Genomic DNA, 23,404 nt, shown 5'->3' with positions numbered 1-23,404 from the left:
CATGGGCTTTGGACCAGGTAATTTCTGACAATGTCCCACTCTTAAATGGAAAATCCACAGTATTCTGGCTCTGTCTGAACCACAGATGTGCACAGCTGCCGTTAAGCAAGAGAATTAAAAATTAAAGCAGAAGTGGGTTATTGAGAGAGGAAGAATGAGAAGAAGATGGGGTGAGATCGGAAACCAATGTGCTGACTGCACCTTAAAATAAGTGGAAGTGCGGTGAGGATGGCGACAGGCTAGGACAAAAAAAACCTAATTGAATTACACAATGTGCCAATTGTTACTATTATTATATTTAATTTGCAGCATATTGTACTATTAGCTGTGTGTTTTTTAAACACCAAGTTAAAAGGAATTCAACTTTTATATCCTGTTTTATATATCATTATATATAATATATTACATATAATTAAGTTATATGTAACATTTTTTATTATTAATTAGTTAAATATGAATATAAATATAAATATAAATGTTTTTTTAATATAAACATGTTATTTTTTTTATTAATATTTATTATTTTTACTTATTTTAATTTATAACTGATTAAAAAATTGGATAATTGAAAAGTGGAGAGAACTATCGAACATAGGAGCATGTTCTGTCACGTCCAGCCCAAATTAAACAATGCTGGCCACTTTCATCATAATGCAACTGACAATCACCAACTTGCATGTCATATAATGTTAATCCCACTTTCTTTTCACACATTTTATGAGTTTTATATTAACACCATCAGATATCCCAATGTCACTTACGAGTGCACAACGTGCCACATGTATGGCATACGGCCTTTATGTGTCATTTTACGGCATGGTTGTACATCATGTTCTCATTTAACCTTGTGCAAGTGTTTTCTTATCTTTTTTTCTCCCACACTTAAAAGAGCATTTGATTATGAAGCCACAAATAGCAGAAGAGAGGATGTGGACTCTCTTGGTGTGAACATTTTGTCGATGGGGGTTGGATCAAACACATCTCAATGAGGTGTCAGTTGGCGGTGTGATATCTCCTGCTGATAGCAAAGCTTTTACAGTCAGTGGGCTGTTGACCCTGGCGTTAATCATTGGCTGGAAGATCAGTATGTTTGTGCATAAAAGCCAAGATAAGCATGGTGCTTAAGTGTTCATTGGGCAGCTTGTGTTTTTTTATTGCAGTTTTGGATTTCCAATGCTGTTAGACTTGGCCTTTTTTTTCTCATCTTGCTTATGCGGCCTGCCAGATATGTGCTATGATTGTCAGCATTTGTTTGCTCATAACCAAGTTTTTCTATAAATGGTATGGGGGTCTATGAAATCCAAATATGCTTACAGTATATGTATAATATCAGTGTTGATTTATTATCAAATCATAATACATTTTATTTACATTTTTATTATCATTCATTTTGTTTACTTACCGTATTTATTTATTTTATCATAGACATGTTTGAGTTCATTTTATTTTGAACTCAACTAACATGACCTCCTTATCCCTTCTTCCTGTTTGGCTTCTAGACAGAAAGCAACATAAGTGAGATGGGGTGACAGGGAAGGAAGTATAGCACAGGGAGCTGGAAGTATCATGAAAGTAGTCAATGAGACTTGAGTGCCATATTTTTCCAAGTCTTTTGAAGCCATCAGCTTTGCAGGAGCAGATTTGAATCAGAGAGCTGGAATCAGATTGAATCAGTGAGTTGAACTAAAGAACTGAATCAGTCTGATTAGTGAACAAATCATTCAGACTCATTAAACTCACCTTACCTCTGTTTTCCTCATCCTTGCATGACCCACATCCAGGGTGCTCTTAGCCAGCAGAAGGCAGTAATAATCAATTACCCACAGGGAGAACTGTGACATCAGTTACTCAAAGACAGCCGAATTTAATTTCCTGCCCTCCATCCGCCGCGTAATGCCATGTTAATGGTTTCCTGCTTAGAAACATTACAGCTGCCACAACGGGCATCAATTTGTATCAGCTACGAGCAGCGCCACAGTGAGCTGACCTGAGCCAAACACACACTTTTCTCTGCCTTAAATATAATGTTTAGACTGTATGCTGAACTTGCCTTCTCTACTGATTTTTTTATTTTATTGTGTTGATTATGTAGCGAGGTAGTGTTGAAAATGTTGCTACAATGTAACGTATTCAGAGACAGTATTTTTTTAGCAATCAAGTCGTATATCTTGTATTTTCTCTCAACTCAGAAACATCTATGTTTGATTTGTGAGTGAATCACTCTTTTTAGTTGGTTATTTCAAACGAGTTAGAAAAAAAGTCTAAATCATTCAGACTGTTTTATAAGAAATCTAAAGTATTTTTTCATTTAGCTTAAATGTCGCATTTAGTATGTCTTTGGTCTTGTAGTTTATATTGTACCTAGACTGTAAAAATTTATTTTCAAACTTTTAAATAAAGATTATTTGAGTACATTTTCCAAGAAAATGCTATTTCAGTTTTCAAAATTTCGCATACTGTTTACCCAGAAGACTAATTTGCCTCTGTTTCCTTTGAGATTTTCCTATGGGTTTTTATAATGGGGCTTTTTAATTTATGATTAAAATAAGATCTGTGGTAAACATAAGTTGACTATACTTGGACACCCCAAATTTTCTTATCTAGTTACTTATTAGAAACAGTTTTTTTTATTTTTTTTTTATGAACATTTACATAAAAAAAATACAAAATACAATTTGCATTTTCAATATGTGTGTCTAATTTCTGTTGTAGAACAAAACATCCTAGTATCATCAATTTATGTATAAAAACCCATAGGAAGATCTTGAGGGAACTACTGGCGAATTAAGCCCCGTTCACACGGCCAACGACTTCGGTACATGTCGCTAGTCTCTGTACTGTGAAGTCACTTGTGGGCATTCGTAGTACTGTCGCTCTAATGTTATTGACTGCATGTCGGCCATATAAATACCATCACCTGTATCATTTTAATTTGACTATGAATTAGGCTCAAAAGAAACAGTATGCTGTTGGGAGAGTGTTTTTATATTACCACAGCAGTGTTCAGTGGATTAAATCATTTACTAGATTAACGATCGATCAATCAACAAATTAAACTCACTCATACTGTCATAAATTACTAAAACGTCACTCGAATTTGACAAATAATCAATTGTCTTGTCCCTAATAGTCAACATAATGCAGGAGAAACTGTAAAATGAACTGCAGCAGTGCTGAACTTGCATCATAAAATTACAACACTCGAACTATAAATGTATGAATTAAAATCACTGAGACTGTCGACAGTTTCTTTTCCATGCCTCATTTTATTATATCTATGTATGTGGTTATAGTCAAATCATATAAACAGTGAAATCGCCCTCGAACTCTTCTGTCTTGCCTGCACTCGAGACGGTGAAAATGGATTCTCATTTGCATAAAGTTGAAATTTCTGAACTTTTCTGTCGCCAACGGTCACTGTCGCTGGAAGTCGCTAGCGCTCCATTGAAATGAATGGGATCGTGTCACATTGTCGCTGCGTGTCGCTGGCGGTGTGAACGGGGCTTTAGTTGTCTGGGTTTTGACGTCATATCATACCACTCAATTGTCTATGAAAATTCCTTGCAATTGGTTCGGAGTTGGTTCAACTTGCGAACCTCCTCAGAACCTGTTTGTTTTTCCACTTCTAGAGCGCCCAGCGAACGACGTCGTTACGTCACTGTGTACGTCGCTTTACGTCTCAGCTAGAAACGCTTGCAAGTACAACATTACTTTGGGATTATCTCTAACTCGTGAACCAAGAAGGCTTTAAAAACAATTGAAATATGTAAGTCTTTTAATCTTTTCCTTTGATATGTAATCTTTTCTGATTAGTTATGTACACCTAGCTGTCTTGTCTTTTTTTTCTCTCCGTTTATTTGTTCTATTTTGTGACTGTTTTCTTCTTTGCTTACATAATGTTTTCAATAAAACATTTTTAAAAAAAGCTAGAAACGCTTGCGCCAACTTCAAGCATAACAATTACAATGGCGGACTACATCGTGTTTCTGCAAATGTTTCTCCTGGCTTTGCGGTCAGAAAAGATGTTTAGGACACATCTAAACCCGCCTCCAGCCCCCGACGTAAGCCTGACGTGGTAAAAGAACGGTTCTCTGGTTCTAGTCCAGCAAAGAGTTGGTGCCGCTTTGGAACCAGTTTTCCTGGCCGAGAACCGGTTCTTTGGCTGTCGAAACACTAAGAACTGGTTCGCGCGCAGGCACCGGCTCCGAACCGGCTCCGAACCGGCTCTCAAAACGCTTTGGTGGAAAAGGGGTATTTGTGTCATGCTCAGCCTGTTTTTAAGGTCGATATTTTTATCCACTCCTAAAGTAGCATTTTACCCGAGGATAGTAAACGGATTTCTGTTTGTTTTGTTATATTGAATTAAAATAGTGCATAAACTGTACCTTCAAGACTTAACCTTCAGTTTTCTCACAGTGACTCATCTTTGCCTACTCCGAGAGGCTAAATTTCCTCCTACACATCCTCAGTTGACACCACTACCACCTACAATGCAGCCTGTATGTTTAACCTTGCCTGCATTCCTGGCAACAGGGCTCAAAAAATAACAAAAGGAGCTGCGTTCCAGACAAAACAAGCGTTTCAGGCAGCGAACTTCGGCCGCTCTCGCAAGGTCATTTAATGCTGAATTTTTCCATCACGACTGCAGAGCACCGGGAGTCACAGGCACTTGAGTGAAAAATGAATGGAGGTGTTTGAATGCTGTAGAATGTGCTTGATAGGGAAATGATGGACATGGTTTCCAAGAGCTTGATTGATTACAAAATTGTTGTAATCTTTTTTTTTCCTATTCCTATTTTCTAAATCAGCATATTAGATTGATTTTTGAAGGATAATGTGACACTGAAGACTTAAATAATGGCTGCTATAAAGCTTTGATTCACAGGAAATTTAATTTTAAAATTATAATATTTACCAGTTATCTTAAAAAGATACTACTACTACTAATAATAGTACTAATAAATAAACTAATAAATTAATACTAATACATAAATTAATAATATTTTTATTTAATAATATATCTTATGTACAGTAATTTATTATTATTATCATTATTTTACAAATTTGTTCATTAGGAGTTTAATAGGTTATTAATGTGCTTTTAATGTTCAAGATGTGATGGAATGAGCGTCTTCCCTCATGTCAGCGTCACCCGACCTTCTCAATGCCCACTCAACACAAGGACACGTTGCCCTCCTTCATACACGGGACACATTGTTTTAATTTTCCATACGTTTCGGTTTTGTGATTTTTGGGGCGTTTGGAACCATTAGGTGTGTATGTGTGTGAGCAAGAATGCGCCTGATGACTCATCCAGTCTATGGGATCTGAAACTGTGCCTCCAATAGGAATTGGGTCAGAACACCGCATTCATCATCCCTCTTTGCCTGTTTCGTGGAGGGATCCCCCATTTTCTTCAAACGAGGGCTTCTGATTTGAGTTCCACCAGTCGAATTTATGCTTTTGATTCTAATTGAATGAATTACAAAGAATCCCCTAATGATATTACATCATTCAGTCTGATTTTTTTTTTAAATCCATTCTTTTTATTCCAGATACATTTTATTCAGTGCATCCTGGTTTACATAATCGAGTTAGATCATATCCTTTGGACTTGGCATTTAGTGGGTTCAGGTCACTAGCGGTATCGGCACTCATTGTGAACACGGCTCATGAAGAGCAGATGAGATGGTACTGACAGCGATCTGCAGGTTTTATTGCTGTGTTTGGTTGTGTTGTTCCCGATGAGGGCGTACACTTCAGTCACAATCGAAATGTGACATAACCACTTAGTCACAGAGCTGGTTATAAAATGCTGCAGTTTCGTGGTATCTCTGAAAACGGATATTTATCTTCCCTGAAGCCAACGTGTGGGCGAGCGAATGGTGGTTTGATACGAGAACAGACGGAGAGGGAAAAAGGAAGCGTCTGCTTCCCCTATCATAGCGTGCTGGAGCCATCTCTGATATTCCAGTTTTTCAGTACATCTTTTCATCTGGAAGACTAACCAAACAGCTCTGCTTTTAAAGCCCAGGGTCAGGTTTTGCGTTTACATACATGTGTTTGTTCGTATTGAAAGTGTGTGTTTCTCATTTCGGGACAAAGACCCTTTTCAAAGCCCATTTCCTGAGCACCGATACACACCAAAGCAAAAGCAGGTCCTCTTTGGGCTTCACCCATAACCTGACCTTCTATGTGAAGCTCGTGGTTCTGCAGACAGCTGCGGTTTTGGTCCCCTGACAGGATATGGCCTACATTCAGAGTGACAAGTGTTGGTTTCACTTTTCCACTAGGCCAGCCAGCATGAGGGTCAAATACACCATATAATAAAGAAGTCAGGCTTGGCTTGCAAAAATAGCCGTCATTGAAATCAGTGAAGTAGGACATGTGCAAATATGATAACATGACATAGCGGTGCTGGGATTTTTAATTATAATGAACTGTCCAGACAGTAATGCTTATCATTCACAAGTCTATTTTTGTGTGTGTATATCTGATTGGATTTAAATAGGCAAATGCTTAAGAGTCTATGATTGGATCATTATTGCAGTGATTATTATGTTTCTAGCATGTATTATACATTTTGCAACAGTTCTTCTAACCCTAATTGATGGTGTGTAGCTTTTCATTTCTTAAACAACCACGTAAGAAGACCCATCATGACCATATTCCAGGATGACAATATCAAGATGCATCATGCTCAAATTGTGAAAGAATGGTTAGGAGGAGGCATGACGATGTTCTGGAGTAGACTTTACTGGTTGCTTGACTCTTGCATTGTTATTTCCATCAAGAGGTGCATCAATCTTTGGTCAAGATGATGTATTGACAATCCATGAGTCAAGCACTCTTAAAGTCTTTGGGATGTGCTTGAGGAGCCGTTACAATGAATTTAAGGTCTGGATTCATGTGCAAAAAAATTAATTATTCATGATTGGGGATATAGAACTTATGCCAAACAAATAACATGCAATAATGATCCAATCATTGAATCTTAAGCATTTGCCCATTTAAATCCAAACAGCGACTTTATATATATGGAAGACCATTCACTTAAAATCAATTAATCATTTTTCAGCATTACTTTAAAAGGTTATGAATCTAAAATTGCTCTATTCTTTTTCCCATTTTCCCTGTCAGTTGTTTCAGAGTCTCATTTGAGTCTCAAAATTGAGTCTTATTGAGTTCTGGAGCCAGATACTAGCTTAAACCCCATTATAGCCAGCCTTTAGAAGACACTTCACACAGCAGAAACCAGCCTCTGATCCATAGAAAGACTGTTAAAAGAAAAATATTTGGAGATGTTGGGGTAAAAAGAGGCTTTCAGGTCAAAGAGCTAATGCCTCCTTCCTTGATCTCAATAAGGATTTCCTTGTACAAGAGAGCTCATTTTAATGTCGTTACATGGCATCTTGTGACAAGGAAATATCTTCTGTCACAACAAGACCAGATCAGTGAGTGGTTTAGTGGCAGTGAGAAGGGGTGGTTATCTTTAAAAAAAAATAAAAAATAACCGTTTTGGGACTTTCAGTGCCTATCCTTGAGGACAAAGGATGCGCTTCTGCAAATGAAGGACATTTGACATTTCTCGCACTGGCACTGACACATCGTTCTAATATTAGCGCTAATGAGGAGCTGATATTGTTGTGAGGGGGCCGTTGAGAAGGTGTCTTCCCATTTCTTAATGAGTAGACGACCAGACACGACTTTAACGGCTGCTCTGATCTTGTCAAGTAGCCAGTCATTATGTTCCATTTCCCAGGTGTTCAATGAGGAACGCAGTGATATTTCAAAGGGTTGTTGGGGGGTTTTCGGTGTTGTTTAGGGAGCTCATAAATATTCCCAATGGCCCAGTGAAGTACCTGCTTAGCGGCCAGCAAGCCTGTTCGCATAAATTATATCTGCGCTGGCATAAAGACCCTCGGTCTCAGAGCTGAATGAATATGTTCAAACTGTAATCACCCACCTGTGCCCACTTCAAACTTCAGACTACAACATCATTTTTGACTGAACACAACAGTTGTTAATATGGTGCACATTCTCAGAACTGTCCAGGAAAGATTAAAGTCAGTTCACATATTGCTTACACTGTCACCAAGGGAACAGAATGAGTGTAACTCTTTACGAGCAACCCCAGGTACCCCTGTTGTCATAGCAACTGGTGAAGCAATCAGGAAGAAGTCACTCATTCACCCTGCAACACAGGATAGTCTCTTGCCTAACCTGAGCTCATTGAGTAAGAAACACTAGGCCAAATCTGACCTTTCTGCTTTGGTAAGGGAGCATTATGTGCGATTAGATATGACAGTATGAAATACAAGATAACTCTAATGTTAGAGATGTTTCTGCTTTGAAAAGGTTGCCTCTGATTTTCCCTAGAAAAACTTAGAAAAGTCAAATAAATTAATTGTCTTATGCAATAAATGATATGATTGTGGTTTGTTTTTTTAGTGAATTGACCTCATACAGCTTACTATTGTAAGACTCACTGGTTGTTCATTTTACAACGTGTAGTTAAAGATGCACATTATTAGCTTTGTCGGTAGTATTTTATAATAAAAATAAATAATAAAAATATTTTTATAAAAATAAAAAATTTACTTTTTTTAATCTATATCTATATAACCTATCTATTTCTAAATGATTGATCTTATTGTGGACCATTCATCCATACGTTTTATTTTTTAATTATTAATTATTATTATTTATTTTTTTACATTATTTATTTATATTAATTATAATTTATAATCATAATATCAGTACTTGTGATATCATTACTTATGATCTCATTTTCCTGTGAAAAAACATAAATCTTTCTGGTGACATATGCCTGAGTTCTCCAATCATTAAGTCTGCTTAAACCCCGCCCAAGGAAGCTCACATTCATCTGCATCAATTCTTTCAAAATCAAATAAATTTTAATGAAAATATATAGGAACCAGCATCATCAGGGGTTTTCGCACCAGATGAACATTTTCATAGTTCCTATAACTAATGGCGGAAGCACTCGCTTTTTGTCGTGTTCGCAGCGCAGGAACTGGGTACTATTTTAGTTTTAGGAATGCCTTTTGGGGAAACTAAACTAGCTCCTACTTCAGAGTAGGGTCTAACCCAGCACAAAAGGATCAACCAGTGATGTAAGTGTACAATAGCTGCGTCTACATGGACCCTTATAATCGGATTGACGGCTCAATCGGACTAAAAAAACCTTCACGTAAACACCTTAATCAATCTGATTGACCTTGATCCGATTGGAATTTCGATCGGATTGAAAGGGGTGGTTTATTCCTTTTGTAATCTGGTCGAGAGGACATGTAAACACTTGATCGGATTGAAAACCGAAACTGAAAGGACTGCGCATGTGCAATGACGTTGAAATCGCATAATGACGTATGACGCACGGAACAAGCTGTTCTTCCTGTTGAATAAAGTGTCATATAAACGAGTGTCCCGTTATTCTAACATTCTCATTTCACTCTGCGTGTATGAAGTGGAGCAGGACAACGTCCCACCAGTCCTTGTTTCAGACTCCCATCCACAGACGACTGGTTTTTGGCGTGGGGTTTTACTGTGTGATAAATATAAGCAGCACGGCAAAACGGTTCATATGCTTTTTGTCTCCAAATCATGACCAGAGACGGATAAATATTAAGTCTGCTGTTTAAAACAAATAAAGAACCAATAGAGGAGAATAGTTCTGCGCGAACAGCAGCAGTATATTCGTGCAGTGTGCGCATGTAAAAAAAAAAAATAACGATTTGAAGCTTGTGACATATAAACGCGCACATCAACCCGATTACTTTATTTGTTGTTCATGTAAACACCGTGTTCGGATTCATCAATCGGATTGATATAATTCCGATTGAACCAAAAGGTGTCCATGTAAACGTAGCTACTGGTTGGACAAATGCATGCGTAACACTGGCACCCGCCATTTTTAAAAAGCTGTGCAAACACACAGTTTACAGCCTATATATTTACTCCACGAACATGAAAATGGCGATAGATGGACCGACGCCAAAGTCCATGCACTTCTCAATACTTCTCAGCGCCATCAAAATAAAAGATCCGCACAACACAACCGAAGAGGCAGGACATAAGTGATGGCTTATGACTTGAAAGTTCCAACTGGCGGTCTGAATGCAGTCAGGAAAATGCTCCTAGGGGAACATTTAGTTCTGGGGGACTGCTCTGGTGGCTAGTTACTATAACTTAGTTCCTATAACTAACCGGTGCGAAAGCCCCAATTTAGAGGAATCTGAGCTGGAGCTTTTTTCCTGGTTTGAACCGTTATGTCATGTATACACGGAGACCCTAAACTTACCTCACAAATGAGACACTGCTACTAGCACAGACGGCACTTTCCAAGGGCTGTTTTCCACTAGGATAGAGAAACTAAACGCACACGGAAGAAGATACTAGGTTTGGAGCGTAGCATGATCGAGGTCTGAGCGTGAAGCGTGTAAATGAGGCTAGCAGATGTTTTCCAGATGTGACTGGTGTGCCGGAGGACCCCAGAACCAACCCTTCAACACACTGACAGCTTTGTTCACCTCCTCCCTCCCTTCCTAGGCCATGATGCTGTCTCTCAGGCCTGAGCTTTGAAGTCAGGACGCTGCACAGGAAGTAAGGGTCTGCAATCGATTTTCTTCCTGCATTAGGGCAGGAATGTATGACCCTCCCCTCCTCCTCCTCGCTTTGTCTCTCTGTTCTGGAACTGTTCAAGATTTCGGTTGTATGCATGATAGGGTCAGAGGCCCATGTACTGATTCTGTGTTTCTATCATGTATTGTTAGCAAAAAGATGACTGTGATGGTGATGCACTTTTTTCACGTTCAACTAATGTCTACCACAATGAACCTGAAAATTTAAATAATTTACTCAACCTCATGTCATTCCAAACCTGTATGATTTTTAAAAAAAATCTGTAATACAAAAGAAGAAATTAAAACATTGTTAGTGATGCACTGTTTTGGAGGAAAAAATTGTTTAGGTCCAAAGTCAATGTCCAATAATGATGTTTAATTAGCGAAAAAATATTATAGGATTTGCTGTGTGGACATTGTTGCTAGCTGAGCAGAAAAGCATTTGTTTCGCTTGGTTCCTTCAAAGTCGTGTTGGATTTCCTCAGCGATCGTCAGCCCTTGCTGTTTTCCATGTTCATGGAGTAAATAAGGCTGTGTGTTTACATGTCTTTTTAAAAATGGCGGGTGACAGTGTTTTGCAGGCATTTGGTCAATCAGCGTACACTTACATCACTGGTAGTTCATATTGTGCTGGGACCCTACTCTGAAGTAGGAGTAATTTAGTACCCCAAAAAGGAGTTCCTATATCTAAAATCATTCCCAGTTCCTGTGGTGCAAACACACTAAAAAGCGGGTACTTTCACCATTATTTATAGGAAGGAACTCTGAAAAAGTTTCTCCGGTGCCAAATCCCCTTATGAAAGTGAATAGGGATAGTTTCTTTCAAGCTCCAAAAATGACAAAAAAGGACCATAAAGTAGTCATTGTGAAGTCTTATGAAGCCATAAAATAGCTCTGAGTGAGAAACAGACCAAAATGTTATCTACTTTTATGTTGTTTGTTGATTGTTTCATTGGAAATAAGCTACTGGTACATTCTGCTAAACATCCCCTTTATGTTCTGCATAAGAAAGTAAGTCAAACAGGTTTGGAATGATATGAGGGTGAATGATAACAGAACTTTTAATTTTGGTTTCCTATTTCCTCAGGATGTAAGGAGCCATGATATTGGCACAAGCAGCAGAGATCAGCACATCTCAGGTAGTGACCCAGGTCCAGCTCGGACTCACAATCGACCCAAAGAAGGCGAGAATGAAAAAGAAAGGTTTCCTGGTGGCATGACAGCATCTGCAGCGGAGCACTCTGGTATCCCATCAAACCTTACTAGCACTCTGGAGAACATTGTACAGCAGTTGGATATCCTGACCCAGGTGAACTGCTTTTAGGTCATCTAAGTCTGTTGAATAGTGCTATTTTGTCTTAGCCTGGTAAAAACCAGACCCTTCTCAGTCGTAACTGAGTTAGGGTCTGGGGAAGGTTCATTCACAGCTCATTTCCAAAGGGGCGTCACCAACGGACGTCGCTCAAATGCCTCTGTAAGCAATTGCATAGACCTTAAAACCAATCAGATCGATCGTCATCTTGTAAAGCCCGCCTCAACGTTTGTGATTGGTTGCCAGTTCGTCTGTGTTTTCCCAGGCTAATTTTGTCTAGATCTACCCAACAATTCAGCTTGTTTTTCCTAGTCAAATCTGAACTTTGTTTAAAGATAAGGTGATATTTACTGTCGTTTTACCATTTTTTGCGGGTAAAATCAAGTCATTTTATTAGGAATCCATGCAATGGGGAATTTCGTGTGAGGGTGAAAGATTTCCTCATGCAGATTTCGCAACAAATTTTAGTTGGTCATGCAAATTTGCTGTGTTGCCCAACAGAAAGTGGCTTCTGTATGAGCTGTGAGACATAAATAGCTACACTAATGGCAATAGACACTTTTTGTCTATGAAATGCCGCTAATGTGATCATGCCTTAAACTGTTGGTTTTCATATCTCAGACCGTTGCTGTCCTCGAGGAGCGTCTTACGCTGACCGAAGACAAACTGAGGACATGCCTGGACAACCAGGTCCTGCTTTTGCAACAGACACAACAAGTGGACCGATCTGACGAGGAAACCGAGGGATCATCTGTGTGAGGGATTCCCAACCCCAGTGGTCCTCACTTCAATGGTAACTTCCTCTGGCCTGCAGAGGGGGACCAAATCCCTTGTTCTTTTTTCATTTTAGCTTAAAGACATCCAGCTGTGTCATTCCAAATGAGGACATTGGACTTAACAATGTAAAAATAAGGACACCAGATGAAAAGACTGAAAGCTGGATGAGGGATCGTACAGCAGTCTCACCCAAAAAAATGTCATGTTAAGAGAACAGCTGCAGCTAAGACAACATCCCAGTCATGTTTGACCGCAGCGAGGGAAGAGACTGAAAGAATAGCCATACATGCACTGATTTTTACTGCGGTTTGTGTCTGCTGCATGTATTATGTAAATATAGACCATTATGAATGAATTACAGCTCGAGTCTTTGATGCGATTGTGTCCCAGGCAGCATGAATGGCTTGTGCACGTGTAAGTAAGAGAGAGAGAGAGACTGAGTAAGTGTCCTCAGAGACACTCGCAGTCTTGTTTACTCTTTCTCAATCAGTCGCAGCCTTGTGGCATTCCTCTGGCTGGAGGTCAGACGGAAGCAGGGAGCCAATCGACAGAAGGCCCAGCGGTGCTTGTTTGCTTTGTGTACCGCATCCGTCTGTGTGCAGCAGCTCTGCTTAAGTCTTCACAACAGTCTTACATAAAAACAATGCATCCAACAGCAGTGAAAGAAATCATGAATGTTTTATTATTAAATAAAGTACCTGATAACTTCAACATAATGGTATATTAAACTGTATAGATATGCATGTGTGTGTGTGTTTATATTAGGGCTGTCAAAATTAATGCGTTAACGCATGCAATTATTTATTTCCGTTTAACGCAGCATCTGTTTTTTTCCCGTCATGCTTTGGCTGCGGTGCACTATATGATCACTCTATCATTCATTCAACTGCTATTAAACCATTCAAGCCCGATAAGACATAAAAAAGCAGTCTTAAATGAGTTAAATAAAATCTTATGAGGCCATGGGATATGTCAGATTCACATCATTTGCTTCAGTTCTTAAAGTGACGGCAGCCTAATAAACCTGTGTTTGTGATGTCTTTCATTTATGTAAATCAAAGAACAAAAGACAGAGAAAATCACTCACTGCTCACGACTGCATAACATTTGTAGCTTTAATAAGGATTAATCTCTTTTTAAATTGTGAAGTGCTTGATAACTTATTATTCTACATTCATTTGGAGATGAACTGAAATTATTACAATATAAAAATATATTAAAAACTATAATGTTAGGTGCAGAAAAATGTGTGATTAATTTGTTTATTTTGTAATCGATTGACAGCATTAGTTTATATTCTCTTAAGAATTTGTCATATACACAACAAGAAAATCCAGCATGTGACTCTTTTTGTTGCTGCTGCAAATACCAACCAAACATCTCTCCAACTACTTCCTGTGCAGCACACAGTCTCGCACAGACAGCAGGTGTGCTTGTGACCTCTCTGTGCACAACACAAGTCCCTTGTCTCCGATGGGGCCCTGAAAAAGGGCTAGAGCAACCGACTTGCGAATGAAGAACAAAGAGAAGACAATGGAAATGTAAGCATGTGTGCCTGTGTAAAAGTGGTTTTGTGTGGCTGTCTACTCAAGCATGTGTCTTTGTGCTTCTGGATTTGTGGGCATGCATGTTCTTGCAACACCACGTGTGATAAAGTGGTTGCCTGCTTATGAGGCAAGGGAAGGTAAAAATGATAGTGTTTCCTTCTGTCAGCCAGGTCTGGCTGGCGTTGAATCAGAGCACTTTGAGGAAATTCCCGCTGACCTTCTGCTCTAGGGAAGAACAGATAAAGATAGAGGAATGGAAAAGAGGTCGCTCGTACAGTATTGTTTCTACAGTGCCACCTGCACAGAATAGACCTGCTCCATTTTTGTTTTTAGATTAGGGGAACGTCTGTTGAGAGGTTTTCCAACAAATATAGATGGAGCGGAAAGTTTAAAGATAGGTATACACCTGTTGCGGTTCGGAGATCTTTCTCGAAGTTTCCGAACTGGGGAGAGAAACCCTGGTTTGAGCAATACAGGATGAGAAAACACATTGCTGTTGGACAGACAGTGTATTAAAACCACTTGAAATTTGAGAAGCAGAACTAATTGCTGCTTCCAAGCATTTTGATCTATAGGGCTGAATTGGACTCACTTGTTTTAGTCTCGTCTTGTCATAAATCCATCATGCACGTATCTTGAGATCTGTGGCACACACTATGACCTTTAAATCACATGTTCCTATTCACATCTGTTTTTTAAAGCGTCCTCACACCTGGTTTATTGAGCGGGGTGTTTTCCAAATCCAGATGGCTTCACCCCAGATTTGATTATTTTTGGCTAGTACATAAACTTGTTCCAACCTCACAGTTTTGAAATGCTTATTGTTCTCTAAAATGACTACAGACATCCAAACAAAAGACAAATAAGTAAAACGAGGTTGCACTTTAATGACTTTATTTTTTATTAAAAAGGGAAAGTATATGCCTACATTTAATATTTTAGGTCTCCATTTTAATCAACTTTTATTTACAATAGTTGATGTATACGTATAGCATGTCACACTACTTGATGTCATGTTTATTATTACATATTTTCAATATTACTTGCATATTTTTAATACTTTTCTAAATTTCGGGAATAATTTGTAATGTTTCTAATAATAAGAATAATTATCTTTGAATATTTAAAGCAGCAGTCCTTAACTTTTTTGGGTTAAAAATTATCCAAAATATTTTTTTTAGCAGGTACATAACTAGCCAATGTACTAAACTATCTGCTTGCCTTAGCTCGATTCAAAACGGTAAGCTTGTATTAATGTTTTTAATTCCAGTGGTACTGGTGGATTTCTGCGGGAAATTTGAGCATGTCTTTGCGTCCTTACGTCACATAAAGAAGGTGTCCCGGCTAGTAGGCTATTTTGCGTAGCATTATTTGCGTAGCTACAGAAAAAAAGAGGACTGCAACCGTGCCCATGGTAATGACTGAAATTAGATTATATTCCAGTTTTAAATATCCATCTGATTACAGATACGTGTGTTTGTATTTCAAAGACAACCAGTTCTAAGGAACATATGACAATTAGACTGCACAGAAATGGAACCTGAACTACAGGTAGCCCTAATACAAATTAAATGTAGTCACGCTATGCTGATGTTGTGAACATTAACAATTTGAGAACAAAGTATAATTTGCACGGTTTGACGTGATATGATAAAGCAATCGTTAGATTTAATCAGCGCAATTTACTGCGATGCTTTTTTTCTCCTTAGTTGGTCAGAACAAAAGTGGATGTTACTTACTTGGAAAATTCTTATGTTGGTCATGCTTCCAAAAAGTAGAATCTGTGATTCCGAATGACAGAAAAATGATGAATGACAAACAATCGCTTGGGTTAACACAGACTCTCAAAGTGTTAAAATCTTTTTAAGAGAGGTATTTTAAAAGGTGTGAAGGGTTAATAACCCCCTACCCAGATACTTTCTCCGTGGCTTTTCCTTAAAACCTTTCCTGCTAACCGAAAACCCCCTGTGCTCTTATCTTAAACTGTTTTTCTAAAAACCATATGTCCTTTGAAGTCACACATTTGCACTTGCCTGTAGCAAATCCTTTGACCCCACGTGTGTTTTAGTTTTCTTTGATTGAACAACACAAGGAACCTGATGTGTTTTCAGAAGAGAGATGTCAAGTTCAAAGGACACGGAGTGTTGATTACAACAGCTGCACTTAATAAAATATTGGAATAATGAAAAGAGAAAGAGTGTGTTTTTATTTCACACCAAAATGAATTTTTTGTTGTTGTTGTGGACTTGGTTTTTACATTAAATTGATTATTGTGGTGTTTTACATAGTGTTATGTCTGTCGGTTTGCTTTTTTAAAACTTGTTTTTACAATGATAGGTTTTTTTATTCTCCCGGGAATGCCATTTGTGTGGGAAAACACCAATGTTGGTGAGCTTTTACACCATTTGTCATGATTTTCCAAACACTGATTCTGTCTCTACAATTTCCTCTCACTTCTGAAACTACCCTATATTCTCTGTTTTGCTTACATTTCACAAAGTCTAGAAAAGGGCCATTTTCCTGTAAAGTCTCATGCGCTTCCGGTTTTCATAGATATCAGTTTTTTACTTTCTTGTGTCCATTGAGCTGGAGGAGGAAATGAGGGAACAGGCTGTCTCTGCTGCTGATAAGGACGTACGGAACTTCCCACCTTCCACATATGGGACCAGTCCTTTAACTGGAAAGAGGTGCTACCAGGGGTCATTGCAAAAGCTCGAACATCCGTCCTGTCTCCCCACAACCGGTTTGAGAAATCGGACCTTGTCAAAACATACTTTGTACAGTAGAAATGAAAAGAGGAACAGAACTTCCTGTAGAAACCTAATTTTTTATTTGTATACCTCTCATTATAGTAATCATAGGTATTTGTACATAAAGTATGGTTACAGCATGCATACTTTTGCATAGACATTTATTTATTTTATTCTTTATTTTATTTATTCTTTCTTGAATACATTATTGGAATATTGGAAGCATTTTACTTCTTTTAGGTTCATAAAATATTGAATTTATGGAATTAATAGGCTGATTTAATTGTATTTATTGTGTGAATTCTGCTGCTGTATTTAATTAGCAGACAAACATTTATTTCTTTTATTACTTTTATTTAAGTTAAAGGCAGGGTAGGCGATTTGTTCTAGAAATTTTTTTTTTTGTTATGCTGGTTAAAAGTCTGTTCACATCCTGATAGCAATCACTAAGTTACTAAATGTATTGTGTTTGTATATAATCTGTGGAAGGCGTAGGACCATAAAATGTCCATCTAATCATTGCATTAAGTCCGAATGCAATGGTACGATTGTCCTTCCAGCCAGTCAACGTATTCATTTCCATATCTCCGCGCACCTGCTCGCACAGACATCACGTGTCATCAGCACGTTTCATGCTTTGAGTTACCGAGCACCGCAACCGAAACAGCAGCCACATTTTACAGTTCCCCCTAAACCAAAACAACAAGCTTATGCTGCATTCATGCCATAACTACTGCAATGTGGATGAGATGGAAACCTGTAACGTTATACTCCAAGAGCGGTTTGTGACTCGAATTTATGCGTTTCAATGGCAACACTATCAACGCCGAAATAAATCTGCAGCAGTCAGGTGGTACAGGTCAGTGCTTTTTAAGTTGTTTATTTTCATTATGAGACATGAGGTACTTTAACGATGTCTCGTGGCGCTTTACAAACTCTGACTGGCTTTGGAGACGCTCTGAAGGGAGGGTGGGATCCTATGCTTTCAAAGCTAACTTGCTATTGCTAGCTGCTCCGAAAATTGCCTACCCTATCTTTAAATCATTTACCTCATTTGCCTCAAATCATTTGAGTCATTTACCTTGCCTAAATTTTAAAATGTTACACAGAATGAAAATAATTAAATTAACCAATTAACTTTTATTTTGTTTTCTATTTGAGAGCTCTAGCTAAAACAATAACAAACGCATCATAAAATTGTTCATGTAATCCATTCTTAAAAATGGATTAAAAATATCAGCAACACTTTACAATGATGCTCCATTAGTTAAGGTTAGTTAATCTAATTTGTTACAATACTTTATTTGTCAACATTATTTAATAAAACAATACAACTGTCCATGTTAGCTCGAGTTTATTAACTAATGTTAACAGATACAACTGTTGATTTTAATCATGTATTAGTAAATGTTGAGATTAATAAATGATTTAGAAATATTTTTTTGTTTACTGATGCAGTTAACTAATGTTAACAAATTAAACTTTATTGTAAAGTATTACCAAAATATCTTTAAAAATATATGAGTGTATTATTATTATCCACCAATATTTAGGGTATGGTTGGGGTTAGGGGCTCGATAGCCTATCTATAGTACAATAACTATGCAAATATGCATTTATAATATAAATATAATAGAAAGCTGACTTTTGCTTTCTAAAGCTGTGTATATGCAGGTACTTTTACATTTTAGATGCTGTCAATACATCTGTATGTTTCAGCATATTTAGTCTAAACGTTATGTATGAATGCCTACCAATTCAAATGAGATCAGACTTGACAAATCATTAAAAATATATATAATATTGGGATAATTGCTGTTTATGTGCATAAATTGCATATGTTTTTGTTACAAAGCCAGCTTTTTTTTTTAAATGCTATTTAACTTTATTTAAAACAATTCTTAATTGAATCATCTGAACACTAATTGTGCCTGGCTACAGAGACTTTATGTGCGTGTGTGTATGTTCTTATGTGTAGGACTGTATCATAGCGTTTGTCTGTTCTAGTGTCCATGTGCCTGTCCAGTCATGTGCCACTCGAATAACCAGACTCCTTCTCCAAATCTCAATCCTGATGGCTTTTCCTTAAGAAAGACTTTCAGCCTATTCCCTTGATGCCTCCTGTCTGAGAGCTGGCAGGTGGAGACATCTGTGTAATCTTCCTTCTCTACACCCTCTCTCTAGCCGGGTGGAGTGGGTCTGAATGAACCTGCAATGTTTGTCAGTTCATCCTTTAGGAGTGTGTGCGACGGTGAAACTCATTGAACTCCGTGGCTCAGCTTTCCATCTGGCCTGATTGGATTGGCTCCATGACAGAGTTTTACTTCAGCTTGTTGAAAAATGTTAGGCTCCTGCTTGGAGCCTTTCATGCTTAGAAAACACTTTTGGGGTTTTATTAACTTTTAAATGTCTCTGTAAGTGAATCTCATGAATAAATGGTCATATTAGTCCCCAAAATAACAATAAAAAATAAAGAGTTTTTTTTCATTGAATCTATGACATTATTTTATTACATTTCTTTTACCTCAAAGTGTTTGTGTGTGTGTATGTATGTATGTATGTATGTATATATATATATATAATTATATATTATATTATATATTATATTATATATATATATATATTAGTAATTTGCAAACATACTAAATCAACAATTTGGGAATGATGTGGGAAATGGGAAAATTGAAAAGATTTTTAAAAAAGCACTTAAAAAGCTACCTTTTCTTTTTGCAGAATATTGTTTTAATATGTACATTTTAATATAATTAGAATATTAATTATATTTGTATTAGGCTATATAAGCATAATACATTTATAATATTCTTATGAATATATAATATTTTGTAAACATTATTTAATAATTATAAAAAAATTAATATAAAGTAAAATAATTGTATATTCAATGATTACTTTTTAAATATTTTTCCCCCCCTTTTGTTTTATTGGGTGAAATATGGGTATTTCAGTTATTGTGAGACGCCTGTATTAGTAGGCTATATATTAAAATGATATAATTTTTTTTTTTTGTCGCGTGTAGCTTAAGTCTTCCTTATTTCTTTTTATTCTTTCCAATTGGTCACATTCCATCATTCTCTGGTTCATTCTCTGGTTTCATAAATTGTGCTGTTATTGTCTTAACCTACTGCTTATTATTAGATGCGGCATATACTCCAAGCAACATTATGCAATGACTGTGTCTCGGTTACCTCATTTTTTTATGACTCGTAGTAGGATAATACACACTTAGTCCACTTATGTCATGTCTTCTTCCTGTCTGTAAGCCTTTATGTAAGCATATGGTCGCCATCCATCCCACACTGATGTGCAGGTGTGTTATGGGAAGGCCCTGCTAATCCCAAAAATTGCCAACAAAGCAGTGCCCTAGAGAACAGAGTGCTTTGTATATGTGTCTTCTTGTCTGTAATCCTCTACAGGCGCTCTCGACCATTCTCAACTCTTCTAATCACTTTGCTCGTCTTCGGCTGAGGGGGTGGTACCTGCCAACTGCTGTTTTTGTTTTAGTTTACCGGCTTCCCTAAGTCCCGGCTCTCGGCCGGATGTCCCAAACCCATCTGTCATCGAGCCCTCTCCCAGAACGGAGGCTGAGAGGATATAGAGGAGGTGGCCAAGTAAAGAGGATGAGCTAGTGAAAGAAGCTAGGATGTAATTGCATCTGGTGTTATTCCTCTCAGCGCTAGAGGCTGTTTTTGCTGTTGCAAGGGCTACATGCTAATGTCCTGATATTCAGAATGTTATGATTTGGTTAACTGATAAAGCCAAGCCAAATGATCACATTCCTATAGCGGTAAATGTTAGAAATGATTTGTAGTGGGGTGGGGGGAGTGTTTGCAAAGTATAATACGAGAACAACCCATAGATATCAAGAATATGCTAATTGCTAAGTCCATAATTCTTTTTATGGACTTAGCAATTAGCATCAACTTGATGTCTATGGGTTGATCTCGTATACTTTGCAAACACTTTTTTTGTGTGTATAATAGGTGCGTTCTATTCAACCATAAGTGTCCTACGAGGTGGACTTCACAGGGTATATCTTCTTAAATCCGAAGGGAGCGAACATGTTCTTTGCTAGTTCCGCTAGTTTAATGTATTTGTCAATGTCAACCTCATTGGTTTTATTAAATGTTAACTTATTGTACATTAGGAAGAAGATATTTTCCCCATAGCTAGCTTTTTCACTCAAATAGCGTCTATAACTACTTAAAATCCTGATTTGCTTGTAGCTACAAATTTATATTAGCATCCAGCATTGTTGTTGAAATAGCCTACATATTGTAACCCACTAGAAAAATCTTGAGAGTGGGAGACTAAGACTCTCAGTTGAGATTAAGAGTTGATATTATAGTGAGTTCTGTGCTTTTTTTAGACATTAAATCTTTCACTAGCATATTTGCCAGCAATGATCCTTTGTTGACGTGGTTGTCACATTTGGTCAGGTCAGCCTGTGTTTCCGGCAATCTTTCCGGTAGTTTTGTGTTAAGCAGGTTAATAAGCATTTCCTAATCTTTTAAGATGCTGTTGCGCACGAGACCATGCTGACAGCCCGCCTGGATGAGGGGATGACAGTGTTTCATACGTAAACCTTCATCCAACAAGCTGGCAGGAGTACGTCACGCTGAGGTGGGCAGTATGCTGTCTGTCTCAGACCTGTCTCGCTGCTGCGATCTCACTGTCAGATTAACTGGAAGGATGTTTGTGTCTGTTTATATGGTTAGGCTCTTTTAAATAGCATTTGTTGTTGAATTTGACATGAGATGTGAGGTGAATCATACTAGTTGAGCTATTGCTAAGTATGTTAAAGGTGCTCTAAGCGATGTCGGGTGACATCACTTCTTGTTGACGTTTAAAGTATTGTCAAATAAAACGAAGGCTAGCTAGACCCTCCCTCCTCTTCATCCGCACACTAACCCCCCAAACCCCACCCCCAAACCCTTCTCATCGGTTATTGGCTGGAACAGTTTGTTATGTTTCGTGGTGCGGGTTAGCCCAGTTTGTTTTGGAGCCTGGGGTGTCTGCAGAGACCGTGTTTTTTTTACAGTGTGTTCAGGGGACAGGCAGCTAGCGGATAGTGAGGAGATGTTTGTTGTATGTGACAAAAAATGTTTTGGCTGAAAAAAGGCGTGACATTGCTTAGAGCACCTTTAAGTTGAATCACGACTGTTTATAGTAGGCTATGCATTTAAAAATCGCTCCTAGCTTATAATCAAAAATTTTTTTCAAAGCTACATAATTGGGACTACATGTACGTTGTTCGTAACATTGCTAAAACAGGCAGGGTTTATATATATAACATTTATATATATCGCCCTTTTGGGAGTATTATGCTAGTAAAAGTAAACCTACAATTTACATTTTATGTGGTAAAAAAAGTTACATTTAGCATAATAATATGTAGTTAAGCTAGGAGTTAACTGCAAGAAATTCAGCTGAGTTGGTTTCACATGTCCACACTTTATTGGGTTCATGTTGATAATTTTATTGCGTAATGTTCTGTTATCTTGCCGTTTTGGCAGTTGCATGCTAGTTATATTATACTGTATAATTGCTCCATAATATGTTGGGGGAAAAAATTGTTCGGCATGCTAACATATGCTATTTCTAGCAAGTAAACTGCAAGTGATTCATTTGAATTTTTTTTAAATGCGTAAACTTTATAGGATTTATCGGTTTGAGAATGTTATGCTGTATGTTCTCATTCTAATTAGTTAGCGTTACGTTTATACTTTTATATTGCTCTGGAAATTGCTAGTATGGAAAGAAAACCTCATTTGTTGGCTTCCTGTCTACAATTTACATAATATTTTGTAAGGAAATGTTATATTTGGCATGTTAACATATGCTAACGCTAGCTAAGCTAATAGTTAACTGTGATTCATTTGAGGTATTTTTTTAAATGCTTAAACTTGATTTATTGGTTTCATGTTGAGAATGTTATTGTTAATGTGATTCATTTGACCTTGTTTCGAATGCTCAAACTTTATTGGGTTCATGCTGACAATGTGCTTAATGTTCTGTTATGCTGCTGTTTTGGGATTTAGAATTATGCTAGTTATCTTATACTGTATATTGCTGTGCAAATGTTAGCATGGTAACAGGTCTCCTCATTCTTGTGCTTCCCATCTTCAATTTACATTATACGTAACAAATTGGAATTCGCAACTATTTTTACATATTGGTAAATGCTATATTCGTATATATTTTTGCAATGTTATTCGTAAGTTTTTGTACAATCTGCTTATGGCCCACTGGTTTATTTAGTTAATGTTTCCACTACACACAAGGTATTTGAGTTTAATAATGTTAAAGAAATCCATTTCCAATATTTGAATACAGTGTTCTTTTTTTCCCAGT

General features: G+C 37.5%; 1 protein-coding gene across 2 annotated transcripts in view; it reads left to right on the top strand.

The window, feature by feature from the left end:
• poc1b (POC1 centriolar protein B) overlaps positions 1–16,471 on the top strand; it is a 37,938-nt gene extending 21,467 nt beyond the window's left edge. Inside the window, exons 11-12 of one of the 2 annotated variants that reach the window (XM_077210710.1) lie at positions 11,734–11,955; positions 12,580–16,471. In XM_077210710.1, the coding sequence (XP_077066825.1) occupies positions 11,734–11,955; positions 12,580–12,717 (360 nt within the window). In that variant the 3' untranslated portion in view covers positions 12,718–16,471. Of the gene's footprint in view, positions 1–7,531; positions 8,461–11,733; positions 11,956–12,579 lie in introns of those variants that run through there. The other variant, XM_077210711.1, reaches the window with a different exon arrangement.
• The last annotated feature ends 6,933 nt before the right edge of the window (positions 16,472–23,404 follow it).

The sequence above is a fragment of the Siphateles boraxobius genome, unplaced genomic scaffold (assembly GCF_051911475.1).
Source record: "Siphateles boraxobius isolate OS27281-9 unplaced genomic scaffold, OSU_SipBor_1 65, whole genome shotgun sequence".
NCBI lineage: Eukaryota > Metazoa > Chordata > Actinopteri > Cypriniformes > Leuciscidae > Siphateles > Siphateles boraxobius.
This window is presented reverse-complemented; position numbering and strand designations above follow the sequence as displayed.